This window comes from Drosophila tropicalis, unplaced genomic scaffold, assembly GCF_018151085.1.
Source record: "Drosophila tropicalis isolate 14030-0801.00 unplaced genomic scaffold, ASM1815108v1 contig_443, whole genome shotgun sequence".
Classification (NCBI taxonomy): Eukaryota; Metazoa; Arthropoda; class Insecta; order Diptera; family Drosophilidae; genus Drosophila; species Drosophila tropicalis.
Window position 1 is genome coordinate 6,506,240 of NW_027172907.1, and position 13,358 is coordinate 6,519,597.

Sequence of the window (13,358 nt, forward strand, 5' to 3'; positions counted from 1 at the left end):
TTTAAAACGATTTTTTAGCCAATCGGCGTTCAGCACGAAGTCTCAGCTGAAAAGGCCTCGTCTCGCCAAATACACGAAGCAAGCAAAAAAAAAAAAAAAAACAAAAAAAAACTCGCCCCCCTCACACACACACACACACACACACACACACACAGAGACACAATGAGAAAAAAGTAAGAGAAAGCAAATTGAATAAAATATGCATTAAAATATTAATAAATAAATATAAATTTATAATTAATTAATTAAATATACATACATATATAAATATGATTATTAATTTATAACAACAACAACACGAGGGAGTAAATTAATAATTGTTTTTTTGTTTAGTTGGTTAGATGTTGTTATTGGTTATTGTTGCGCATAGAGGGACACAAGGTGACAACTAGCAACAACAACAACAACAACACGATGATGATGATGATGATGATGATGATGAGTAGGCCTTTAGCTTGAAAACAAGAGCACAAGAGTGAGTGAAAGGGAAAATTGGAAATAGAGAGAGTGAGGGAGAGAGAATGAGCAAAGAGAGAGAGAGAGAGAGAGAGGGCCAGAAAGATCGAGTATTAAAAATGCGTTTTCGTAGCGCCGCCTACAAAATGACGTCACAGCGCAGTTGTATTACCCACTTGGCCATCTCCTACTACGCTCTTTGCTCTTCTTTCGCCATACTCATACTCTCTCTTTAACAGTATCGTGTTATTTATTATTGTTGCTGCTGCTGCTGTTGTTGTCGTTATTGTTGTAGTCGTCGTAGTCATCGTCGTCGTCGTCGTCGTTTTTTTGGTTCGTCGTAGTTTACACACACGTCTTTGCCTGTGCCTGCTGCTGCTGCTTCTTTATTTCATGCTCTTTTGTTGGGGCCAAAAGGGGCTTAAAGAGAGCCTTTAAAACCTCACCTCCACTCTCTTTCAACGTATGACCAGTGTCTGTGTGTTTGTGTGTGTGTGTGTGTGTGTGTGTAGGGAGCCGAATGCATGAAACTTGCGCACTCGCTCACTCCAATGACTTGGCCGTTGGCTGGCCAATAGGCGTGGCCTGATGTCTTCTGTGTGTAGTTTTTGCTCTACTCTTTTTGGCCTAAGCAGCGACAGCAACAACAACTATGGCATATGAATGGCTAAAGAAGCCTGGCTAATGTCGCTTGAGGGTTGCGTTGGCCAAAAAAGGAACAAAAACTATTTTTCGCAACATTTTCTTACTGGACATGCGACAGCATGCCACATGCCACATGCCGCATGCACCATGCATCAACAGCAGCGGCAGCATCTCTCTTCTCACTCTCTCACTCTTACACTTGGCTTCTCTTCCCATTCCCCCACATACCCGCTCCAACCATCACGGCCTTTCTTCATACTTGGGAGCCTAATGCATGGGTTATGCATTTATTTTGATTTCAATTCAATTCATTCAAAAATTAATAAAAATTTTTAACAGACAAAGTAAAATGAATTATCTTTGGACTAGTCTTACCTACTTAACTGACTTAATTCATATTTCAATTTGAAATGTCTTAGAAACTCATAAATTAAATTACACACTAAAATATTAACAAGTAAAAGATCGGTTTCATTTTTAAGTCTTTTATCATATTTTTTACCCACAATAAACAATTTACTATATTTTAAGCAGTTCAATTTGTACAGTTAATCCATTGATTTGGCTTTGATTTACCCTCAAATTGTATGACTCATTTCAATTCGATTGTGACTATAAGCATTAGTTGCATATTAAATAATTATGTGTATTTGTACAAGAATTTCATAATAATAGAAATATATATAAAACTTTTACTTGGTTCATAAATAAGATCAACAAGCAAATACTTTAGCCATAACTTTTCTTTACAAATCTTTAGAAATTTTCAAAAATGTTAACCCAAATGAATTACATGAATTTCGCTTCGTTATGTTAACTAATAACAATGATTAAAATAATTTTTAAAATACTCCGATATACATTCCGATTTATCGACTTTGAATATTGAAAAAAAGTTTTATTGGGAATAACATTAACATTCATTAACATCTATAATTAAAACACAAGACCATTTTCATTTGCCGTTAACTGCCCCATAAAGTAGGCAACGATTATATGTTATTGGATATTTTGTAATTTTAATTTTTAGAAAGAAAGAATCAATTAAATTGACATAGTTTTCGGTTAAGAGACTTGAATAAAAAATTTAACACATTTTTAACATTTTTTTTTTTGGTCAATTTTCTAATATTATGGTATTTTGTTTACATTTTTTTAAACAATTGTTATGCAAGTATATAAAAATGAATATACAAAATCCGATTAGCCGATTTGCACTTCACTTCTATAAGTTGGGTATAAATTTTAAAGAAAATATTACATTTAGTTAATCGGATCAATTGAAAATACGTTAATAATAATGTCGACTGATCGGCTGAAAAGAACAAAGAAAAAAGTGATAGATAATGATTAGTCAAAGATATTTGTATATATGATGTTCGCCCTGCCCCCTTCTGTGTGAAACCATTATCTACCTGTTAAATCGCCTTCATCAAGCTGATCTTATAGGCACATTGGCTAACTACTCCCATCGCTTAGCTATCCCCACCCCTCCCCCCCCCACCCAGCGACCATCAGCAATATGAATTTCCTTTGCCTACGACTAGCCGAAGAAGAAGCAAGAGCATTCACAGTGAATTCTCTTCGGGCAAGTCACCACCCCAAAGACCGATTCTCTCTTTGGTAGCGAACATTTTGAATTCGCCGAAGAAAAACCGGAAAACGAAAACGCAACGCCAGCGCAAAACGCTCTCTCGCTTATATGGTGGTGGCAGCGACGCCGGCAGCGTAGGTGGCAAGCAAGACACACGCCACCAGCAGAGGGCATAGCATATTCCGCAGTCGGCGTTGGCGGCGAAACAGAGTCGAACTCGAACATTTGGATGCAACGTCGATGAATTCGTTCAGTTCGTATTTAACTTTCGTCGTGAGTGCACACACACGTTTTTTGGCGAAGGGAGAGAGATCGAAAGAAAAAAATACAAAAAAAAAAAAAAAAAAAACAACAAAAAGAAATAAATAATAAAACAAGAACAACAACAACAGTAACAGGCAACAAATGTGCGTGTGTAATTAAGAATGAACGAACAACAACAACAGCAACAACAGTTAGCCCAACATGTGTTGCATTTAATCAAATAACAACAAAAATTCAAAAAAGTATATATATATTATCTATAGGAATTTATATAAAAAAAAAAAAAAAAAAAAATTAAAAAAATTACCAATATTTTTTTTGTTTTTGTTTTTTTGTTAAACCGCTAAACAATAAGAACAACGAAAATCTTAAAAAACAGTGCAAACAATTACAACAACAACAACAACAAATTCATGCCACAGTGTAAATGTGCGAGTGAGTGTGTGTGTGTCTGTGTGTGTGTGTTAATAATTATTATTAATTTTCTTAATTTAACTTAAGTATGTATATTTCTTTTCATCATCATTATCATAATTTATGTTTATTTATATTATTATTATTTTATTTATTTTTTGTTGTTGTTGTTATAATATAATAATTTATCAAGTGTCTTGTGGGTGCCTCTCTGTCGCTGTCACTGCCGCTTCTGCTGCTGCTGCTGCTTTTGCTAGCGCTGCGCGCGTTAAAAGAAAATTGTAATTTATTAATTTATAACAACCTCCCACCCAACCCCACACCACACCACCCCCACACAAGCATCCCTACATTGTTCCCGGTTGCCCGTTCCCTGGTGTCAACGGGCTCTATCAAAAATGGCCATAAAAAGAGCGCGCGCGGGCGAACAGAAATTAAGCACAGGCAAAACTTAAGCAGAAGCAGCAGCAAGTGAAAACGATGGAGCCAAAGGAAGAGCCAAAAGGAAGCAACAGAGGAAGCAAGAAGAAAGAAGACCAAGACGTAGAAGAACTTTTGCTACTTATGTCTGTCTGTCTGTCTGTCGGTCTGTCTGAGTCTGTCCTGTGTTGTGTCTGTGTGTGTGTGTGTGTGTGTTTACTCTGTGTGTTTGTGTAGTTGATGCTGAGTCCTCCGTCTGATTGGAGAGTGTGGGTGGTACGCGCCAAAAAAGCACACACACACACCAACACCAGCAACAGCAACAACAAAAGCAACGACAGTGACTGTAACTGTGGCAGCGGAGCGGCGCGCCGTGGCAAAAGGCAGATCCTGGTAGAGGCAGTTGCCTGCTCTTTGGGTTCTGTGTAATTTATTACTTGCTGCATAAATAATAAATAAGCGTAAATAAATAAATACAACAAAATATACAATATATATATATATATATATATACATATATATATTTAATGCCGGGTTCTGCTTGTGCCTCCGCCGTTACAGTTACTCCTTCGGCTGCTGTTTGTTTGCTTCCTTACTTCCCATACAGATTCAGACCCAAACCACCCAAAAACCACCCATACTTACTTTCCTTTTTCCAATTTGTTTGCTGTGTGCGTGTGTGTGTCTGTATGTGTGTGTGTTTAACAGGACTTTTCCTACCTTAAAATATATATAAATATAAATTATATAAATTTAAACACAAAACAAAAACAACAACAACCAAAAAAAAAAAAAGCAACCAAATCACCTATAAAAAAATCATTAAAAAGTTTCCTTCCTTCCTCCTTTCTTTCGTTGTTGTTGTTGCTGTTCTTGGTTGTGCAAAAAGTAAATTGCTGTTGCTTCTTCTTCTTTTTCTTTTCGTTTCTTTGTTTTTTTTTTTTTTTTTCTTTGGTCGTGTAAATAATTAAAATACAAAAAATAATAATAAATAAATGTATAAAAACAAGAAAACGCACACACACACACAACATAATAAGTATTTGTATTTGTTGTTTGTTTTCCCAGCATTTTTCCGAGAAAAACATAAAATTTGATAAGCATTCCCATTCCCAATTCGACCACCCCAAAAATGTCCTCCCTCCCCCATCAGAAACTCTTCTCATTGTTCTCCCTTTGAGAAGCATGAATAAAATAAAAGTAATAACAATAAAGCAAAAACAACAACAAAAACAAAAAACATGGCAAGAAAAGTTGCCAAATATAAAAAACAAGAAAAAAAAAAGTTAGAATAAGCAACGTGTGATCTGTTATTCCATTATGATGAAATTTTGAATACTCTTTGCGAAATTTGAATATCATTATCTACATATATCTTTGTTATCAGTTAAAAACAATTAGGAAATTTTCCAAAAAATTATTCAAAGTTTTCCTTTTTCCTTTCAAAAAGTGTTTAAAATTGTAGAAATAATTTCACAAATTCTTTTTTCAACATTTGTTTTAGAAATTCAAAAAAATTTCGAAATAATTGCTATAAAATTAAAGAAAATTTATGAAAATTTCATTTAAATATCCAACAAAAACATTTCATTTTAATGAGTAGAGAAAAATAATATTTATATGAACAAATTTCAATGCAGATGAAAAAGTAATTGTTAAAAAGAAATCATTTTCTAATTCAAAAAGAATTTTCATAATCCGCAGATCAAAAGAGTTAGGCTTAGATATAGTTTGGACTGATCCAATTCGGATCACGATTTACAACAAAACAAAAAATAATGAATATATTCAGACTTCTTTTGGCAACAAGAATAATAAAATAAAGAACAGAAGCAATATTAATATATATGAATGTACAGATAGATATATACATATATATGTGTCGAGAAACTTCTCAGACTTGATACGCCTCGAAGTTGGCAGTCTTTCGATTTAATTGGAATGAAATAATAATAATAAACATAAAGTCAGCAGAAAACAGAACAAAAAAAAAAAAACAGAAAGATATAATAATAATAATAATAACAATAATAATAAATATAATTAAATTTTATGGCTCAGCAACGAAATGAGAAAGTTAGTTTTTTTTTTTTTTTTTTAACTTTCAACCCTCCTATCCCTACAACCCACAGGCCACAACCCAACCCCAACCCCACATGGGTGGCCCCCCTTCTTAGCCTTCATCTCCTCCCTCACACCCTTGGCCCAAAATCATCTTATATATAGACACTCGGAATGTTGTTGTGTCCCCCTTGGCATTCATTCATTGACATTCCTCCCTTAGATTACATCTTTCTCGTATGGCAAATAAATGTATTTATATTTTAAATAAATATAATTATTCTCTTTCTCTCTTACACGCACACACACAGCATACAGTCCCTTGCTGTCTCTCAGTCGAGCCTAGGCCATAAATAATAATATTTAATTAAATAAATGCCACACAGACGAAATGAACTAACAATGCAATATAAACAATTATTATACATATATAGTTTTATATATATATATATAAATATAATAAATAACAATCATGCGAGACAGAGAGGGAGAGTCAGCTAGAGGGGGGAGCAGCTAGAGGCAAGGCTACAAATATAATTGCGGCTCAGTTTTAGTATAAATTAAGCCAAATTAAACATAAATAAATTCACGAGTTAGTTTGGTTTATTCTACTCTACTATGCATGTGTCTATCTATGTGTGTGTGTGTGTGTGAGTGTGTGTGTTTTTAGGCTAATAAAATAATTTTTAATAGAAATTCATGGAAATTTTTCAGCTACATAGAGATAGAGATTAATGAGTTTATTTAATAGACTTATGACTAAGTGCAGAATATTTTGTCTATACGAACAAAAAAAAAAAAAACAAAAACAACAACACCAAAAATTTCAACACAATGTTATGAATTATAACTAATTTCAGATGGAAACATAGATAGATGTTTATATATTGTATATATAAATCTTAATTTCACCAAAATCATATATTGAATGAAAAAGAAGATTAAAAATTTACAATTGATTGAAATTTTTAATTTAATTTTAGTCCATTTTGTTAAAAGATCGAATAGAGATCATATATTTTTTTTATAGACTTATGATGTCTAAAGAAATTTGCTAAAGATCTTCTCTAGATTCATTGTTAGAACTTTCCCATTGGAGTCTATATAACTCTTTACTTTGACTTAATCTTTTTTAGACTTAAAAGATCTTATAATGATCGTAGAAAAATATTCTTCAATCATTTATAATTGTAAAATGCAAAAACTTGATCTAGAAAAAAAACCAAAATAATTTAAAAAAAATAAAGAAAAGATAATTAAGAAAAATCTTGCTCAATTACTAAGCTCTAATTTTCAAGATAAGCTTTATATATAATAATGCATACATATACATTACATATATATATAAGTATTTCTACTAGTGTATACTTAAGTGAAGTGGAAAATTACAAAGAAATAATCAATTGTACAAACAATAAGCTAAACAAATGATTATTTCTTTGGAATTTTTGTGAGTAGATATTATCATGATTCTACCTTATGTGATTCCTTTAGCTAACTCACATTTTTTTTTATTCTTCTTCAACATTCTCGATATCTCTTTCTCTCTCTCTGTCTCTCTCTCTATTTCGTTCACAGATCAGAAATGATCCATTTGATGAGATCTAGGAAAATGCGTTAAAACATAATTTGAGAAATCGATTAGGAAAGTGAGGAAAAGAACTCAATCGATAGGCAAATCCATAGAAATATCAAAAGGCAAAATGGATATGACAAAGGATTTAGAGAACTTTGGTAAGACCATGGAACAGCAACAACAACAACAGCAACTAGATGATACCGAAGAACAATATGAGGCAAGTGATTATACCATACATAATACAGAGAACCAAAAATCAAATAGAAGATCATCATCATCGTCATCATCAATAACAATGTTGGATGAGCCACAAATAGAGAAATCGAAACAGAAACAAAAACCTCAAGATCATGAGAATGAAGATGAACAGCAGGTAGAGGAGGAGGGGGAGGAGCAGCATCAGGAAATGCAACAAATGCAGACAAATGCCGATGCCGAGGTAGATGAGAAATGGCCCAAAATAAAGGGGTCAGAGGGAGAAGAAGAGGAACCAAAAAATATGATAATAAGTGGAGAAGAACAGAATTCGGATGCCGGTGCTATCGCTAATCCGGCAATCAAAAGGGAGGGATCCATAATGGATTTGGCATCAGCAGCGCTTACCCCACCACCCAGACCGCTGACCTCTTCCAGTGAAGTGGTTGGGCTAAGTGAACATCTTAATGATCCCGAAATGAGAATTGAAGTGGATACCAAAAAGAAATCCAGATCCTTGCCAGTCTCACCGCAGCCCCAACTTGGCGGTTTGGCAGCCACAGCGGCGGCTCTTTTCGAATTCGGCCAATCGACCAAACGAGAGGGCATCAAACAGAAGCTAATTGCCCCAGTTGCCACACAGCAGAGGCACACACGTCACGGCATTATGGGTGGTGCTGCGAAAGGTGGCCATTTGAATGCTGGTGGTGGAGTTGGCGGCGATAATCAACAGTTTTGTTTGCGTTGGAATAACTATCAATCGAATTTGACCAATGTGTTTGATGAACTGCTACAGAATGAATCCTTTGTGGATGTCACTTTGGCTTGCGAGGGACACTCGATAAAGGCCCATAAAATGGTCTTATCGGCATGCTCTCCCTATTTTCAAGCCCTATTCTATGATAATCCCTGCCAGCATCCCATTATCATAATGCGCGACGTTAATTGGTCCGATTTGAAGGCTCTGGTGGAATTTATGTATAAGGGTGAAATAAATGTGTGCCAGGATCAAATAAATCCTCTATTGAAGGTGGCCGAAACCCTAAAGATACGTGGCCTGGCCGAGGTCAGTGCCGGAGCTGGCGCTGGCGGAGGAGGAGGAGCATCATCATCCGCATCCGCTATGCATTTACCCGAACAACGTATGACCGTCTACGATGACGATGAGGATGAGGAAGAATTGGCCGCAGCTGCCGCCTTGCTGCGCGGCGATCATGACAATGACGATGACGATGAGCTAATCAAACCGAAGAGAGCCCGACTTTTGGCCAAATTGCAGCAACATGTGCAACAAAGTGAAAATGCCTTGGATCTCAATCAGCGTAATCAAAGAAAACGTTCACGAGATGGACAATATGCCACACCCAGTCCCACATCGATGCGCATTGGTTCGCCGAGTCAAATGACAAATGCAGCAGCAGCAGCATCCGGAGCCGGTGGAGTTGGTGGTGGCCAACAGACATCGACCATAGTGCGTAATCCATTCGCCTCACCCAATCCACAGTCGTTGCAATCGTCGGCTGCCTCAAGCAGCAGCACCAGCAGCCACTTGGCACCCGGTAATGGCACCAACAGTGCCACCAATAACTCATCATCCCATTCATCAACAGCCTCATCGAATTCGGCTTATCATCGCTCATCGGCCAGGAGTTGCTCACCACCACCATCAGCACTATCCAGAGAGTCCCAGAATGGACCAGCAAACATCCTAAACTCTCCCACCCATTCGGCTGCACAGGCTCCAGCGTTGCCACCACATATGGCCGCTGCGGTTGCTGCAGCCGCCCATCATCATGCAGCTAATGTACCACCACCACCACCGCCGCCATCAAGTCATCATGGTGCAACAGCAAATGCATCTGGACCATCATCACAGCATCAATCGAGCAGTAGCAACAGCAACAACAACAACAACAACAACAGCAACAGTAACAGTAATAGCAACAGCAACAACAGCAGCAGCAGCAGCAACATGCATCATCATCAACAGCAGCAGCAGCAGCAACAACAACAGCAGCAGCAGCATCAACAACATCAGCAACATGCTGCAGCTGCTGCAGCAGCTCAACAATTGGCCGCCCAACATCAATTGGCACATTCGCATGCCGCCATGGCCAGTGCTTTGGGTGCTTCATTGGCTGCCGCTGCTGCCGGTGGTGCTGCTGCTCCCGGTGTGGGTGCCAGTGTTGCGGCAAGTGGCAATTCAGGCGGCGGCGGTTCAGCATCTTCAACGCATCACGATGATATGGAAATCAAACCGGAAATTGCCGAGATGATACGTGAAGAGGAAAGGGTAAGTTCGATTTACATTTTTTAATCATTCATCCAAATCTAAATGAATCCCCCCCATCAAAGAAGTGCTTTGTATGAAAAATGAAAAAAATGAAATGAAGAAACTAGATTAGAATTCGACTTACCAGCAAAATGGATAAATTAGTTCATTCTAATGATGTTATTTAGCATTTCATTAAACTTAGAGAATATATATATCTTCCATATTCGAAAGATCTTGCAAAATACCCAATGTGTTTTTTAGTTTTCTCTTCTTCTGCTCTAAATCAACTAATTTATTTATATTGCAGTCTCTGTTATAAAAGTCTAATGAGTAATAGATTTTGTTTTGTTTTTTTTTTTTTTCTAAACTTTTTCTTATCTTAAGTGCCCTTTAAGTTGGTTTTTTTTTTTTATTATTATTATTATTCAACGCAATTTACCAATTTAGGTAGAGCACTAATGTCGTAACTTTTAGATGACCTGTAAGAGTAAATTGTTGTTAAATGTGTTTTTGTTGGTTTTTCGATTTAATTTGTATCTATTTAAAATGAAAATTGCATAGCTTTTAAATACATTGAATTTTCTTCCCTTGGTTTTTTTTCTTCTTTTCTGCTGTTGTTTATGGTTCTCCTTCATTTTCTATTCCAAATGTCCAACAATTTGGTTACACTTAGATGAGATTTGTGTCTGTGTGTGTGTGTGTTTTGCATAATGCACACACACACACACACAGACACATTGCAATTGTGTGCCAAATACATTGAGAAAAGTGCATAAATGCAAGCTTATTAACAAAATGTTTTTCTTTCTTTTTTTCTCTCTCAATTTTTTGTTTTCTTCTGTTGTTGTTATTGTTGTGCATTTAAAGGTATTTACCTTATTTCGTTGCGCGTTGTTATTTCTATTAAAATTGCACATTAAAGTTGATTTTTCTATTTGTATAAGAAAACTGCTTGTTGCTTGCCTGTGTGAAACTCAGTTCCAAAAGGCAAGAAGAAAAAAAGGAAGGAGGAGGAGGAAGGCTGCTTGGGGGCGAGGTCTCGACATTAAGTGCGTCAGCCGAATGAAAAAAAATAATTCAAACAACATTTAATGCTAATGACAAGAAAATTGCACAATGCACGCATATGTATGTATGTATGTATGTGGATATCTCCCCTCCCTTCTCCCATCTGCCCCTCTTCATCTCTATTTGAAAAATGAATGAAAAATTATCAACAAATTGGCAAAGAAGAAAAAATTGATGGCAAAGCAAACAGTTGCAAGTTGCATACATACATACATATGTTTGTTTGTTTCTTTGTATGTGTGTGTGTGTGTGTGTATATTCAAACAAATATTTATTTGTCTCGTGCATTTGATTTTCTATAATTGCATCTAATGCGTCTTTTGATTTAACTTTATTCAACTTTAGTCATTATAATTAATAATATTTACATTGTATTTGTTTGTTGTTGTTGTTTTTTTGGTTTGGTTGCCTCTTGACAAGTTAAAGTCCATGGAAATGTATGTCTTCTACTTATTTCTAGTTTATGCAAGTATTTTTTTTCTTTATATATACACACACACACACACACATACATATGCATAAATGAATGGTATATGATGTCTGAAGGCTCATGAATATAGATGTGCAGATACAATGTAAAGACAGATGTATGTATGGGCTATATAGCAAACGTATATTAGGGTGGCTCAACGTTTAATTTGATTTGTATCGCGCATATGGCGAAAATTTTAGATCGAAAGGACTTGGTCAACATGTTTAAAACAGAAAATACATAAATGGAAATTCATGTAAGGTGTTTACTAAGGGAAAACATCAACTGTTTTGTCTTTTGCAATAACCATCTATTTATCTATGTTGAATCACCCTGTTTTATACATATATATAAAATATATGTATATATATATCAATATGTTTAGCTAATGCATAAATACATGAGGCAAAGAGAAAGACAACAGAACTAAAGAAGGATGAGAAAGAGAGGGAGATAAAGAGACTGGTGTTGTGCCAAAGAATAAGGGGCAATGAGAGTGGAATAAGACAGCTATAGAGAAACAGAGAGAGAAAGAGAGAGAGAGAGAGTCCTGTGCTTAAATTATGTTACTTTTGCCTTCAATGAGAATTCTTGATGTCAAGTCTGAGAGCCTGTTACTTAATAGAGTCAAAGTTTTTGCTCTTGTTTTCTCACCAATGCTACAGAGAGTTTTCATTCATAGAACACACACACATACACACTTTTGGGAGAGAGATAGAGAGACACACTTACACACGCAGCATTTGGTTTACCAGGCAATCAGCAAAAGTCACAAGAAGATGCTGTAAAATAGCATTTTCCTTTATTGTTTTGTCTGTCTGTGTGCGTGTGTGTGCTTTTTGTTTTTGTGTGAATGAGTGTGTGAGAGTGAGTTCCTTGACTTTTCTTGTATTTGCTTTTTACCCAAAAAAGTTTTCTTGGTTATTACAACTGAAAATTGCCAAGTGTTGAAAAGTTCTTCCCAGAGAATTGACTTTAACTTTTTGTCTTCACGACCCCTTCTCCTGCTCCTTCTCCCTTTGTCTGCCTTCCTCTCTCTCTCTCTATCTATCTTATTTTGCCTCTGTCTTTGTCTCCTTCTTGGCATTAGTCATAATTGTCAGTCAGGTGGCCCTCTTACTCTCCTACCACTTGCTGACAGTTTTTCTCATCCTCTAGTTTACTTTTTGTATGTGGTATATTCTTCTTTTAATTTATACTCTTTGCCAAAGGTACATTGATTATTGTTAAAATTTGAGTTAAGAAGCCTCTCAGACATTTCAATGATGTGTTGCCTAACTTTGGGGGCAAAACAATCGCATTTGTTATTCCATCAAGCAAAAAGTAATAACTTTTTATAATTTGCATTTATTAACTGGTTTTGCTAGCGTACTTCCTCAATGTGGAAACCAGTTTTATTGATTAATTGATTGATTGATAGGGTATAAGATATTCGTTTTAACGTTTTAGGTTAGCCAATGTATTGGTTGACGTTGGTTTTTTTTTTTTTTTTTTTCGGTGTAGCGTGTGAATTTGTTTGAAAGTCTTAAGCCTAATGTCAAATGTCTTGTTATTTCCTGTGCCCATTAGCCGAGAGTAGTAGAAGAGAGCCAAGTGGTGGCGGGAACGATTTTAGTGGGTAGAGGGGGGGGCAGGGAAATGAAGCAAAGATATAAAGGGTCATTTGATTGATTTGAGTTTGAATACAAATAAATCAAATTTATGTTTAAAGGTTTCGTTTTTCCAAACTATATCTATGTAATGTATTAGGTAGGGAGACTTTTGGTCTTTGGCTTTGTCTTTGTTTTTGTCGGTAGCGCCGACAAAGAGTCAAAGCGCTTAAAAGTTAAGAGTTTAGGCCACCCAATGGGAAATTTTTGTTAAACTCTTTATCTCTGCTTGATTTTTCCTAGTTTTCTTCTTCTCATTGTTGTTG

The 13,358-nt window shown here is 35.8% G+C and overlaps 1 protein-coding gene across 2 annotated transcripts in view; it reads left to right on the plus strand.

The window, feature by feature from the left end:
* Positions 1–2,916: 2,916 nt before the first annotated feature.
* Positions 2,917–13,358, plus strand: part of bab2 (bric a brac 2) — a 44,036-nt gene continuing 33,594 nt past the window's right edge. The window contains exons 1-2 of one of the 2 annotated variants that reach the window (XM_068286109.1): positions 2,917–3,201; positions 7,433–9,921. In XM_068286109.1, the coding sequence (XP_068142210.1) occupies positions 7,558–9,921 (2,364 nt within the window). In that variant the 5' untranslated portion in view covers positions 2,917–3,201; positions 7,433–7,557. The remainder of the gene's footprint in view (positions 3,202–7,432; positions 9,922–13,358) is intronic. The other variant, XM_068286110.1, reaches the window with a different exon arrangement.